The sequence below is a fragment of the Perognathus longimembris genome, chromosome 2, assembly GCF_023159225.1.
Source record: "Perognathus longimembris pacificus isolate PPM17 chromosome 2, ASM2315922v1, whole genome shotgun sequence".
NCBI lineage: Eukaryota > Metazoa > Chordata > Mammalia > Rodentia > Heteromyidae > Perognathus > Perognathus longimembris.
The window spans coordinates 43,502,135-43,516,989 of NC_063162.1; the positions used below are offsets into that span (position 1 = coordinate 43,502,135).

The 14,855-nt window shown below is 37.3% G+C and overlaps 1 protein-coding gene across 1 annotated transcript in view; it reads right to left on the reverse strand.

Moving 5' to 3' along the window:
* The window catches only part of Ctnna3 (catenin alpha 3), a 1,259,651-nt gene that overhangs the window by 1,221,201 nt on the left and 23,595 nt on the right, over positions 1 to 14,855 (reverse strand). The window contains exon 3 of the mRNA XM_048338867.1: positions 7,721 to 7,913. Coding sequence (XP_048194824.1) covers positions 7,721 to 7,913 — 193 coding nt within the window. The remainder of the gene's footprint in view (positions 1 to 7,720; positions 7,914 to 14,855) is intronic.

Genomic DNA, 14,855 nt, shown 5'->3' on the forward strand with positions numbered 1-14,855 from the left:
CCCAAAAGTGGTTCTTGTATACTTTTTTAAAAATATGGTACATATACACAATGGAATTTTATGCCTCTATCAGAATGACATTGCCCCACTCGTAAGGGAATGGAAGGATTTGGAAAAAAATTATACTAAGTGTGAAGTGATCCAGACCCAAAGAAACATGGACTCTATGGTCTCCCTCATAGGGAATAATTAGCACAGGTTTAGGCTAGTCACAGTAGAGGATCACAAGAGCCCAATAGCTATGCCCTTATGAACACATAAGATGATGCTAAGTGAAATGAACTCCAGGTTATGGAAATGAGTATTATATCACTATTGAAATTACTTTCAACATGCCATGTGAAACCGTAGCTTTTTCCGTTAATGATCCTCTTGTATCCCCTGCCTGTGGTTGCCCCCCACACTATCACTGTATCTCATCTGAGTACCCTGAATACTGTATATACTAGTATTAGAACTAGGAAAGGGAAAGGGAATATCAAAATCGAAAGACAAAGGATAAAAAGACAATTACTCCAAAAGCAATACTTGCAAAACTGTTTGGTGTAAACCAACTGAACAACTCATGGGGAAAGAGGGAAAGGGGGAGTAGGGAAGGGGAAATGGGGGAGGAGATAACAAATTGTACAAGAAATGTACCCACTGCCTTACATATGAAACTGAAACCCCTCTGTACATCATTTTGACAATAAATAATTATTTTTTTAAGTTTTGAGTAAAAAAGCTCTTAATTTGTATATAGTAAAATGTATCAGTCTTTTTATAGCATCTTGTTTCATGTTTAGTATACCTTGTTATACCTTCAAGTCTAAACAATAATCATGTTTCTGTTTTATGCATTTATAATTATTTAGGTGTTTAGATTCTACATTTATCTGAAGTTGATTTTTATATGATTGGAAGAAGTTGACAGTAGGAAAGATTGAACAACAGAAAAATCAAAGAATGTTGCAGCTAAGAGCAAGAGAAGCTGTGCAAACAATTTTAAGCTTTCCTTCAAGAAGTCAGAGAAATAGGGGCTGGGGATATGGCCTAGTGGCAACAGTACTTGCCTCCTATACACGAGGCCCTGGGTTCAATTCCCCAGCACCACATATACAGAAAATGGCCAGAAGTGGCGCTGCGGCTCAAGTGGCAGAGTGCTAGCCTTGAGCAAAAAGAAGCCAGGGACAGTGCTCAGGCCCTGAGTCCAAGCCCCAGGACTGGCCAAAAAAAAAAAAAAAAGAAGAAGTCAGAGAAATAAAATTAAAAGTTCTGAGTCTGCCTACCAGGAAGCATTAGTTAATATTCCATGGTTTCAGTTGAAACTTGAGAAGTACTCCTTCTAAGAGTAATAACTAGCTGGAAATTGGTCAACTTCTTAAAATGTAACTCTATAATGTTTCCCAGGAATTCTTAACGTCCAATCAAATATTACCCAACATACCAGGACACAAAATTATATACTCAAAAAGCAATAGAAAAAATACACATTAGAAATGAACCTACATGAGAGCTACACATTGGACATATCAAATATGAAAGTTAAAGGTAACTAAGATATCAAAAAGATAGAAAAATCTATCATATGAAAAATTTGAGCCAAAAACTATAATAAGCAAAATTTTAACTATAATTACGGAATTAAGTAGTAGATAGATGTGGCTAGATAGATAATCATTACACAGAATATAAGTCAAGAGAAAAGTTCCAGATTAAATCATGAAGGGGAAAAAGCAAATGTAAAATAAAGAAAAGAGAAAAGAAATATGTGAAACTTGGTGCTAGAAATTCAAGCATAGTACTAAGGATATAGGTCAGCAGTAAAGCACTTGTCTAGTATGTATAAAGCCCTAGGTTTGATTCTCAGCACTGTAAAAAACAAATAAATAAAACCTCAAGCATGTAACCATAATCTAAAATGAGGAATAAGACCTGAGCACTGGTAGCTCATGCCTGTAATCCTTGCTTCTCAAGAAGCATAGATCTGAGAATCATAGTTCAAAACCAGCACAAGCAGGAAAGTCCATAAGACTCTTATCTTCAACGAACTACAAAAAATGCCAGAAGCGGAGCTGTGGTTAAAGTAGAGCTCCAGCCATGAATAAAAAAGCTAAAAGGAAAAAGTGCAAGCCCTAAGTTCAAGCCCCAGCACAAAAGTAAATAAAGTAATAGATGAAGAATAGCAGAGAAGGCTGGGAATGTGGCTTAGCAGTAGAATGCTTGCCTAGCATGCATGAAGCCCTAGATTGGATTCCTCAGCACCACATAAACAGAAAAAGCCAGAAGTGGCACTGTGACTCAAGTGGTAGAGTGCTGGTCTTGAGAAAAAAATAGCCAGGGACAGTGCTCAGACCCTGAGTTCAAGCCCCAGGACTAGGGGTGGGGTGGGGAGAGCAGGAGAGCCAGAGAGCGAGAGCGAGAGAGCGAGAGAGAAAGAGAGAGAGAGCGAGAGAGAATAGGAGAATGAACAAAGAGATATTTGAAGATAATCTGGTCAAAAGTTCTCTAAAATATATAGTAGACATTAAATAACAGGCTTCAGAATAATTATAAATACCTAGCAGCATAAATGTCAAAAAATGTAAAGTAGGGCTGGGGATATGGCCTAGTGGCAAGAGTGCCTGCCTCATATACGTGAGGCCCTGGGTTCGATTCCCCAGCACCACATATACAGAAAACAGCCAGAAGTGGCGCTGTGGCTCAAGTGGCAGAGTGCTAGCCTTGAGCAAAAAGAAGCCAGGGACAGTGCTCAGGCCCTGAGTCCAAGCCCCAGGACTGGCCAAAAAAAAAGAAAAAAATGTAAAGTAAATCATAATAATATTAATAAAAGCAAAATACAGGTAAATCCTAAATCCATGTGTTTTTCAAGTGGATTACATCAGACTAGGGCTCATATTCCTTACCAAAGATTCAGCAAGTAAATCATAATTATAAGTTAATTTCTCATAGATTTTAAAAGAATTTTTAAGGGATGGGAATGTGGCTTAGGGGTAGAGTGCTTGCCTAGCAGGCATGAAGCCCTGGGTTCAATTTCTCAGCACCACCTAAACAGAAAAGGCCAGAAGTGGTGCTGTGGCTCAAGTGGTAGAGTGCTAGCCTTGAGCAAAAGAAGCTCAGGAATAGTGCCCGGGCCCTGCATTCAAACCCTAGCACTGGCAAAAAAAAATGCTGGGAATATGGCCTAGTGGTAGAGTGCTTGCCTCATATACATGAAGCCCTGGGTTTGATTTCTCAGTACAACATATATAGAAAATGGCCAGAAGTAGCACTGTGGTTCAAGTGGCAGAGTGCTACCCTTGAGCAAAAAAGAAGCCAGGGACAGTGCTCAGGCCCTAGTTCAAGCCCCAGGACTGGCAAATAAAAAAAAAAATTAAAACAAGTTTATGATATAAAAAGTGACAATTTATTTTTTATTCCTTTATTTGTTTAACAGACATTAACCAAATATCTGCTATACTTCAGATACTAGAAATCAAGTAAGACCTAGTACCTGCTACCATCGAGGAATTGAACCTGGATTTACTAAATAAGTAAATCAGTATTTTCTCTATGAGGTAGTCCTATAAAAAAGAAGCTAAGAGTTTGTAATGAAAACAGAAAAAAAAAAAAAAAAAGAGCACCTAACTCAGCATCTAGGGATCAGGAAATACATACTGGAAATGATTACCTGAGCTGGGCTTTTATATGAGAGCAAATATTAGCTGAATGTGAAGGGAATCACTGAGCAACAAGGACCATTCAAGATGCTGCAAGTTGTGGGTTGGTTTTGTTTTTGTTTTTTGCCCATCCTGGAACTTGAACTCATGGCCTGGGTCCTATCCCTGAGCCTCTCTGCGCTCAAGGGTAGCACTCTACCTCTGGAGCCACAGCACCACTCTGGCTTTTCCTGAGTAGTTTATTGAAGATAAGAATCTCATGGACTTTTCTGCAAGGTCTGGCTTTGAACCACAATCCTCAGATCTCTGCCCCCTGAGTAGCTAGGATTATAGGTGTGAGTCACTGGCACCCAGCTGCAAGTTGTTCTTATCTGGAGGAAAGTTTGCTGGGGGACAAGGGGGTGGTGAAGAATGGCAGTATCAGGAAGTAGTATGAAAAATAATAGTAGAAACCAAATTCTGAAATGCCTTTGGAATGTGCTTAAAAGTTAAAAATATCCAGAAAGACAGTCTTCCCTAACCCTACATAACTTGTATCAGGTAAGGAAAAGAGGCATTATATCCATGTTTAAAAGATCTATTTAGGATGATGAAATGGATTACACAGATCAAGATGATCAAGATTATACTCATAGTGGGCTGGGGATATAGCCTAGTGGCAAGAGTGCCTGCCTCGGATACACGAGGCCCTAGGTTCGATTCCCCAGCACCACATATACAGAAAACGGCCAGAAGCGGCGCTGTGGCTCAAGTGGCAGAGTGCTAGCCTTGAGCGGGAAGAAGCCAGGGACAGTGCTCAGGCCCTGAGTCCAAGGCCCAGGACTGGCCAAAAAAAAAAAAGCTTGAAAAACGAAATTAAGTCAGAACTAAGAAAATGGAAAAACCTCCCATGCTCCTGGATTGGGAGGATTAATATAATCAAAATGGCAATATTGCCAAAGGCTATCTACAAATTCAATGCAATACCCATTAATATCCCAACACCATTCTTTAATGAAATAGAGGAAGCAATCCAGAAATTCATATGGAACAATAAAAGACCTAGAATAGCAAAAACACTCCTAAGCAGAAAGAACAGTGCTGGAGGAATTACAATACCCAACTTCAAGCTGTATTATAAAGCTATAGTAATAAAAACAGCTTGGTATTGGCACCGGAACAGGCCTGAAGACCAATGGAACAGAATTGAAGACCCAGAATTAAACCCACAGAACTATGCCTACTTAATCTTTGATAAAGGAGCTAAAACAATAGTATGGAAGAAAGATAGCCTCTTTAACAAGTGGTGCTGGCAAAACTGGCTCAACACATGCAACAAACTAAAACTAGATCCTTATATATCACCCTGCACCAAAATCAATTCCAAATGGATTAAAGACCTTGAAATCAAAACAGGCACCCTGAAGACACTAAAGGAAGGAGTAGGAGAAACACTTGGGCTCCTTGGCACAGGACAGAACTTCCTTAACAAAGACCCTGAAAGGCTACAAATCAAAGAAAGGTTGGACAAATGGGACTGCATCAAACTCCAGAGCTTCTGCACGGCAAAGGACATAGCTCTCAAGATAAACAGAAAGCCCACAGACTGGGAGAAAATCTTTACCGGACATTCAACAGACAAAGGCCTCATCTCTAAAATATATGCAGAACTAAAAAAATTACCTTCTTCCAAAACAAAACTGCAAAGAAACAATAGCCCCCTCATCAAGTGGGCTAAAGACTTACAAAGAAACTTCTCTGATGAGGAAATGAGAATGGCCAAGAGACATATGAAAAAATGCTCTACATCACTGGCCATAAAGGAAATGCAAAGCAAAACAACATTGAGATTCCATCTCACCCCAGTAAGAATGTCATATATCAAGAAAACTAATAATAACAATTGTTGGAGGGGATGTGGCCAAAAGGGAACCCTACTTCATTGTTGGTGGGAATGTAAACTGGTTCAGCCACTCTGGCAAGCAGTATGGAGATTCCTCAGAAGGCTCAATATAGAACTCCCCTATGACCCAGCAGCCCCACTGTTGGGTATCTATCCAAAAGCCCACAAACAAAATCACAGTAATGCCACCAGCACAACAATGTTCATCGCAGCACAATTTGTCATAGCGAGAAGCTGGAACCAACCCAGATGCCCCTCCATAGATGAATGATCAGGAAAATGTGGTACATTTACACAATGGAATTTTATGCCTCTATCAGAAAGAATGACATTATTCCATTTGTAAGGAAATGGAAGGACTTGGAAAAAGTTATACTAAGTGAAGTGAGCCAGACCCAAAGAAACATGGACTCTATGGCCTCCCTTATTGGGAATAATTAGTACAGGTTTAGGCAAGCCATAGCAGAGCATCACAAGGCCCAATAGCTATACCCTTAGAAACACATAAGATGATGCTAAGTGAAATGAACTCCATGTTATGGAAACAAGTGATATATCACAGTTGTAACTACTTTCAACGTCCTATGTGTATGTGTAGTTTCTATTATTGATGATGTTTTGTATCACCTTCCTATGTTTGTACCTACACTATCTCTGTAATCTTATCTGAGTATATTGGAAACCGTGTTTACTGGTATTGGAAGTAGGAAATTCAAAGGGAATACCAAATTCGAGAGACACAGGGTAAAAAAAGAGAAATAACTACAAAAGCAATACTTGCAAAACTGTTTGGTGTAAGTGAACTGAACACCTGGGGGGGGAGGGAAAGGGGGGGAGGGAGGGGGGCATGAGGGACAAGGCAACAAACAGTACAAGAAATGTATCCAATGCCCAACGTATGATACTGTAACCTCTCTGTACGTCAGTTTGATAATAAAAATTTGAGAAAAAAAAAAAAAGATTATACTCATAAACTGAAACACTGCACTGAAACTCCTTTATACAACTACTGAAAGAAAACAATTTTTAAAGATATACTTGACTACAAAGGTGAAATGCCTGTGGGCCTCTGATCATATAAAATAGTATTTATCAAAATGAACTCCATCAAATGGAAATAAGAGGTTTGTTTTGTGTTTTTTTTTAAGCTAGTTGGAGGTACGGCTCTAAGTTCAAATGCTAGTACTCACCAAAAAAAGTAAATAATTGATATTTTTAAATTAAATATATAACAAATAATCCCCTGTACCATAAATTTCACCTAAAATTTATTGTGGTGAGTATATTCATTTTAGTTATATTTATTAAAGACCGTCTGAATTTTTTTATTTAAATAAGGTCTTGCTATGTAGCCCAGTTGGATGCAAACTTGTGGTCCTCCTACCTCCACTTCCAGAGCGCTAGGATTTCAAATATGCACCACTGCATTCTACTCTGACTTTCTGATTTTCTTAAAGTTACCTTGGGAGTTGCAGGAGAAAAATATTTGGACATCTTAACCATCTTTTATTAAGCTAAGCAAGAAAATTCACCATTCTTCTTCCTCCCAAAATAGTTACTTGCAGTAAACTGATACACACAAAATTATTCCATTGACACCAAAGAAAACACTAAATAATTCTTTTTAAAATATCATGCTGATAAGATTTACATTCACTAGGAAATTGTTGTATTACCTTAAGCTATCCAAAGGTAAAAAAAAAAAAAAAAGTATGCTTTTATTATGTAACAACTAAGCAGCAACTGGGGTTCTGCATAGTTCACACAAAGCATTTTCTTAAAGTTCAGTAAATATCAACCTCCAGAAAATTGAAAAATAAAAAAATGTACTTCATAGGCAATCAGATCTGAAATGTCTATCCCCCAGCTGTTTATGAGGAACTTTGTATTTATTTATGAATGAGCAAATATGTCTTCAGCTTCATTAGTCTTCTCTTTGTTTATTATAGATAAGCGATGGCATGGTTCGAAGTGGGGAGTTGTCTACAGGGACTGAATAACTAAAGACAAGAGCCAGGACAGGGACTCTGAGCCTTGGAGCTGTCTAATGAGCCACTCTACCTCCCACAGCTAGCTCTTCACAGCTCTGTGAAAGATTAATAAACTCAAGTCAACAAAAACAAAACACTCACAAATCTAAATCAGTAACAAACACCCTAAGGATGTGCAGTTTGCTCCTGACCAGCACTAAAATACTCACTCTCTTTTCGAACTTCCTCCAGTGCAGCAGTAAGTTCTTCCTTTAGAACTGTAGCTTCATGGGCAATCTTCTCTCCTTTGTCTAATAAATTCCAAGTTGCTTCCTCTACAGAAGCTAGAAGGACTCTGGCTCTTTTTGAACGTCCCTTTTTCCTGTTGGAAGGATTCTGGGGACAATTTACAAGTGTAGTAACCTAAAATTGAAAAAACAGCAGTAATTCATTAGAAAATATGCAAGAAAAGTGAGAGGGGACACTGTTCAAAAAGAAATGTACTTACTACCTAACTTAGGTTAACTGTAACCCCTTCGTACATAACCTCTACAATAAAAATAAATAGATAGATTAATTAATTAATTAATTAAATGTGCAAGAAAAACATAGTCTTCAGATAGTGTAGCCCAAAAGAAAAAGAAGTATTTCACATTAAAATGATTCATTCCTAGTACTATCAGTAATGTCAAGTAAAGACATCGAGCACAGCATAATCAGCCCCCCAGGTTCCAAATTAAACACTAGAATGAAGGAAGAGCACAGATATTAAATCTCATCAAGCTCTTACTACTAGAAGAATTCTTGAGCTTCTCTATATATTTGTTGTTTTGATTACAGAAACTTCATGTATGCAAAAATTAAAGAGCATAAGCTGTCAGATGGGAAAAGTGGAGGACTATCAGAATTATAAATTTGTAAAATGAAACATTATTTTGTAGCTAGCAACCCATATTAAGAAAGAAACAAAAATAATTACAATTCATTTTATATTAGTTTATTTAGGCTAAGAGTTTGTATTATGACTATTGAGTAGGGAGAAACCTGGAAACATACAAACCCATGATTATCTCAGAGAGACAAAGCCCCAATGCTCATTATCATCTATTGCCTTGTGCTTGCAACCTCTTTGATCTGTCTCCTATACTCTTCTCTACTTTGGTGCGCCTCTCCAATAGTTCCTCCTCAAAGTCCTATATCAAGAATACTTCCCTGACAGTTCTCATTACCACCTTCTCCCACTCTATCCTTCACCCCAATTTGCTTCTCTTCAAAACACTTATAGAACCTTGATGTGTACACCATTAAAATATAATTTACATTGGTAAATTATACCTTAATAAACCTGGGGGGGCTGGAAAGGTATGAATCATTTTTTAATAATTACTTACTTATTGACAAAGTGATGTGCAGAGGGGTTACAGATTCATACATAAGGCCATGGGTACATTTCTTGTACCATTTGTTACCTCCTCCCTCATTCCCCTCTCCCCCTCCCCTTTTCCCTCTCCCCATATGAGTTGTTCAGTTGGTTTACACCAAATGGTTTTTCAAGTATTGCCTTTGGAGTCATTTGTCTTTTTATCCATTGTCTCTCAATTTTGATATTCCCTGTCCCTTCCCTAGTTCTAATACCAGTATATACAGTATCCAGGGTAGTCAGATAAGATACAGTGATAGCACGGGGACAGGAATGAATCTTCACCAAAAAAAAAAAAAAGACAAATTTATGATCAGAACTTTATCTGGAAATGAAAATTAAGATTATATTTGAAAAAAAGATAAGAAACCCTCACATTGAATTACATTATGAAATACATCCATTGCTTTCATTTCTTAATTAAACCTTGGATCCTAAAGCAAGTTTTAGATTTTAAAAAATTATCATCAGGGGCTGGGAATATGGCCTAGTGGCAAAAGTGCTTGCCTCCTATACATGAAGCCCTGGGTTCGATTCCCCAACATCACATATATAGAAAACGGCCACAAGTAGCACTGTGACTCAAGTGGCAGAGTGCTAGCCTTGAGCAAAAAGAAGCCAGGGACAGTGCTCAGGCCCTGAGTCCAAGGCCCAGGACTGGCAAAAAAAAAAAAAAAATTATCATCAAAGCTCTTAAAATCCCCCTAGAGTAAGAGGGGGGAGAATCCTACAGGGGCTGGAAATGTGGCTTAGTGGTAGAGTGCTTTCCTAACATTCATGAAGCCCTGGGTTCAATTCCTCAGCACTACATAACCAGAAAAAGTTGGAAATGGTGCTGTGGTTCAAGAGGTAGAGTGCTAGCTTTTAGAAAAAAGAAAGAAAAGAAAAGAAACCAGCGACAGTGTTCAGGCCCTGAGTGGGGGGGGGGGGGGGTGGAAGGAGGAAGGGGGAGGAGGAGGGGGAGGAGGGGGGGAGGGGAGGAGGGGGAAAGGGAGGAGGGGGAGGAGGGGGAGGGCCTACATCCCATGTTTAAACTAGAAGACCTAAAACACTGAAATTGAGGCTCCAATGATAAATTGGAGAAATGATAGCTGGATGGAATCCTCCTCCAACGTATAGATAGGTCAAAACATCGTTGTGCCCATAAGTATACATATTACTTGTCAAATGAAATAAATATTTTCTAAAGAAAGCTAGCTGCCTGCATTTCACCAAATAGCGCAGACTACTGGCAATCATGTACGGAATATTTGACAACAAACTATATAAAACCCTTCCTGCTCTGCAGCCCCTATATAGATTTTGCTAGTTTGTTAATGGGACATAAAATATTTGTTTACCTGTGTATTTGGACTCATTGTTTAGCTAAGAACTAAGAACTTAAAAGCTATGGAGGGATTAAGTCAATGAAAATAATTTGTACTTGACCTTCTTGTCTGATGACCTTTTGTTTTGTTATAATTGCTCTATCACTATGCTTATGACCCAGAGTGCAATGTTTTGTGGAAAGTCTTTGTTTCCTTGCTGAGAAAACAAGAACGATCACAGTATCCAACACAATATTGTGAAGGTTAAATAAGGTCAAATGTTTTATTATTGTTGTTTTGTTTTATATTATTTTATTGTTTGGTTTTTAGTAATAATGGGGTTTGAACTCAGGGCCTTGAAGTTGCTAGACAGGTACTTTACCACTTGAGGCTAGCCCCCAGACCACCAAGTCATTTTGCTGTTGTTTTGGTTTTTTTGTTTATGGGTGCCAATACTGGGGATTGAAGGCTGGGCCATTGTTCCTTAGCTTGTTCACTCTAGACTGGTGCTCTACCACTTGAGCCACAGCTTCACTTCACCACTTCTTGTTGATTAATTCAAGATAAAAGTCTGCCTGGCTGGCTTTGAACCACAGTCCTCAGATTTCTAGAATTATGAGTTTGAGCCACTGGCACCTGGACCAAGTGGTTTTTGAAATGCGTAACATGACACAGTATTTGTTTTCATTATATATATATATATAATATACAATAGTATAAATATATATAATATACATACAATAGTATATTATATATATTATGTTATATATATTAGTCTGTTTGCCACAGAGATTCAAAAAATTGTTTATGATAATCTTTGTAAAAAGTATTCTATCTGAGCCCACTCTTATATTGCTCCGGAATTCTTGCACACCCCCATGCTAACTATAATGAAAGCAGTTAACAAAACACATACTATATGCTTAACAACCAGCTGAGTAGGGGATCATGTGTCCTCATCTCATGGATCATAAAGGGATGCTAATACAACTGATTTGTTACATGAACTTTCCACAAACTCCCAAAGGCAAATATTTCATTTTTGTCCCTGCAATTTTATAGAGCTAATAGATATTTGTCCAGATGAAGACAAATTGTAATAATTGCTTAACACTTTTATTTAAAATAAAGAATAAACATCATTGTCTGATATGTGCCTTCAGAATGTATTTTAAGTGCCACAATTCATGATGCTTCCCACTGCACATTCCTTCTCTATTGTTCAGATCCTCCATGCACCAAATGTTTTCCACAGAATAGCCTGGGCTTTGAAATTAAAATGAGCATTCCAGAAATGCTTTGTTCCTTATAATAAATGCCAGAGAACTAAGAAATGTGAAAAGAACATTGTATAAGAACATTACACTTCCATTTTTAAAAATGCCCTTAAAACTTGTAAGGTCTTCACTTGTATATGTTGTTTAAACTTAGGTCTTTCTTAAGTATCCCTAATATAGTATTTAATATTTACTAAAATTGTGTGACATTTTCAATGATTTTTTTCATTTCAGAAAGCAAATATGTCCTGGCAATCCTGTAGGAAAAAGAAACCTAAATTTTTTTTTACCCCAACTCACCTAAGGGATAGAACCCACCCCCTCTTATCAGTGTCTGTAACTCGCTATAGCAGATGATTTCACCAAGGTGGGGGGGAGGTACATATGTTATCTGAAAAGGTCTCCCATCTTTGGAAGAATACCAGCAACCAGTAAAATTAGCTTTAATTTATTCAGTAGAATTATTCTGGTTTTCTCATTTCCCTTTTCAGTATAAAATAAGTTCTTTTTTTAAATAAGGCACTCAAAACTTCAGTTGGAAGTTGCAGTAAATTCTCATATAAAGTCCAAGTTCACATTTTACCAACTTTATACTTTTTCATTGATAAACAACCTTCCCTGTCTCCATTTGCAGAACTTAGAGGTCCTTTTAATATGAAAAATGGCCAAGCTTGCACTTTGGGGAGCTTGGCTTTGCTCACTATTCCTTAGTCTATCCACTTGTCCTAGGTTCTAAAGGTACACCTTCATCGAAGGTACAGAAAAGAAAGTACATTATGCACATATGCAAAAATGTTGTGAAACATGTTACTTTGTACAATTAATATAGTAATAATAAGTATTAATGTTTATTATTTATCAATAATTATTCCTAATGTAGTAATGCTTCATTATAATAATGAATAATTTATTATAATATAACATAATAAAATATAATAATAAATTGTTATTATTACTATGATATACTGTCCACTGATACAGTCCTAAATTAAAGGTTTCATATACAAAAAGAAAAAAATCATCCTTCATTAATTCTGCAAGCTTAAAGTTCTTGATTCTACATGATGTATAATATTTATATGCTAAACTTAGATAAAACACAAAGGTTTTGTAATGCCTCCTAATATAAGTGTGCTTCTCTGGATGTTCCAAATATGCTGAAAATTAAATTGATCTTCTTAGTGAATCAAGCCCTCAGCTGTCCTTGTGTCACACCAGTGCACAATAGGAATACCACACAACATAACATGAGCTTATGATTTACTTTTGTTTGTTGCAACAGTGAAAGAATTGCTTTAGCATCTCAGACACTAGCTTTCTGGAATTTTTCAATGCCAACTTGAGTAACATATTTATATTACATGCCATCTTCTTTCCCAAACTAACACTAATTATTTTTTTCTTTCAATTCTACTATCATTATGATAGTAAAGGACCGTGTTCATAAATATATATATATGTATACATATATATATATCTTTTCTTTTTTATGTTCAAGTACTTAATTATATTTTTTTCTTTTTCTTATTTATTGTCAAAGTGACATACAGAGAGGTTACAGTTTCATACGTTAGGCCTTGGGTACATTTCTTGTACTGTTTGTTACCTCCTCCCTCATTCCCCCTCCCCCTTTCCCTTTCCCCCCATGAGTTGTTCAGTTGGTTTACACCAAATGGTTTTGCAAGTATTGCTTTTGGAGTTGTCTTTTTTATGAGCTATAGCACTCTTAATTTTAACCTTTCTCCAATAGCTCACAGGAGCTTTCAGGGCTACTTTAATTCCCTTTGGTTAATTTTAATTTATAAAATAAGATATAATACATTTAGCCAATGCTTGAGTTTTTTAAAGAAAAGTAAAACCTACTGGTTTTCAAAATAAAGGTACCATCTAGTCTTGGGGAAGAAAGATGGAGGGAATCTTTTCTTCAAATCATTGAAGACTACATATGTTCTTTACTCCTTACCCAAAACAACCCTTACTGACTTAACATTACTAAGGAAGACTGAAGGAAACCAGAAACATATACCTCTAACATAACATTCAACATTCACCCCAAACCAACCAAAGCCTTATTTTAGTTCATGTCAAGCCAAAAATATTTACTGAGCACATATTGAGTTCAAAAGAATATCCTAGGCACTTGGAAAAAAAAAAAGATGAGTAGACTCCAAGACAGCAATAATTGTGGAATAAAGAGCAGAATAACTGCTTACTCCTACGTGAGTACAGAGACAGTTTTGCTAAGATTGAAAACATCCACCAGAATTAAGCAGATCCTAGGACTAAGGACAGATGTTTTTCTACCAAAGACAATGGAAGGGTGAACCAGGTGAATACAACAGAGGCCTGACCCTGGAAAGGTCTCAACAAATTAGATAGGGCCACTCACCCCAGGAATCAAATGGAATTGTAATGGTGAAACAACAAACAAAAATAATATTTCATCAATGTGATTATATTGGGAAGAGGGAGGAGGTCACATCTTTCAGTCTATCTTTGGGGGTACTGAGTTTGAGGTTCTGGGAGAAAAATTACAGCTTCATTAGCTGTTCTGCATAAAATGATAAGGTGGATACTATGTAAACTTGGCTTCATAGTATAAATGGGCAGAGAGAATAGCTTGGCTTTCTTAAGCCAGTCATGATTTCCATGAAGCCTGGATAAAACTAGACCATTGGAGACACACATGAAGTTTAGTAAAACATAGAAAAGGCACAATTTTCAGGCAAGCCATAGGCCAAGTGGCAAAGCCATGCTTACTTCTGGCTGTATAATGGCCAGCACAGCAGTTCTAACTTTGTAATCACCTGGGAGCTTTTAAAATTACTGCTTGGTTCTACTCCCAGAGATTCTGATTTAACTGGTTTTGTGCGAGGCCTAGGCACTGGGAATGTTAAAAACTCCCCAGGTGATTTTAATGTGCAACTGGGTTTGAAAACCACTGGGCTAACAGAATCTCAACAGTCACAGAAAGTTTCTGAATCGCCTAGTTAGCACTCTTCCCCAAATGAGGCTTTAGTATCTTTCATAAGGCTTGGGCACAAACCACTCCACCATAATTTATAACTGAAAGTTCTCAACTGTATATGATATAGTACCCATTTCTTACTCTTCTTTAAGCAGTAAGTGAAGAATATCCCCATCAAAATGGGAAAAAACATGGTCAGCCTAGAATAGGACCTGTGTATTATCCTTGGACCCATGTCTGTTTCTTACAATAACACAGCCACACCCATTTATTTATATGTTTTCTATGGCTACCTTCACACTACGACAGTTGCAGTAGTTGCAATAGAGAACCTGTGGTCATCAAAGCTGAAACTATGACCTGAAAAAGGTTGCCAGCTCTGGTGTAAAGTCC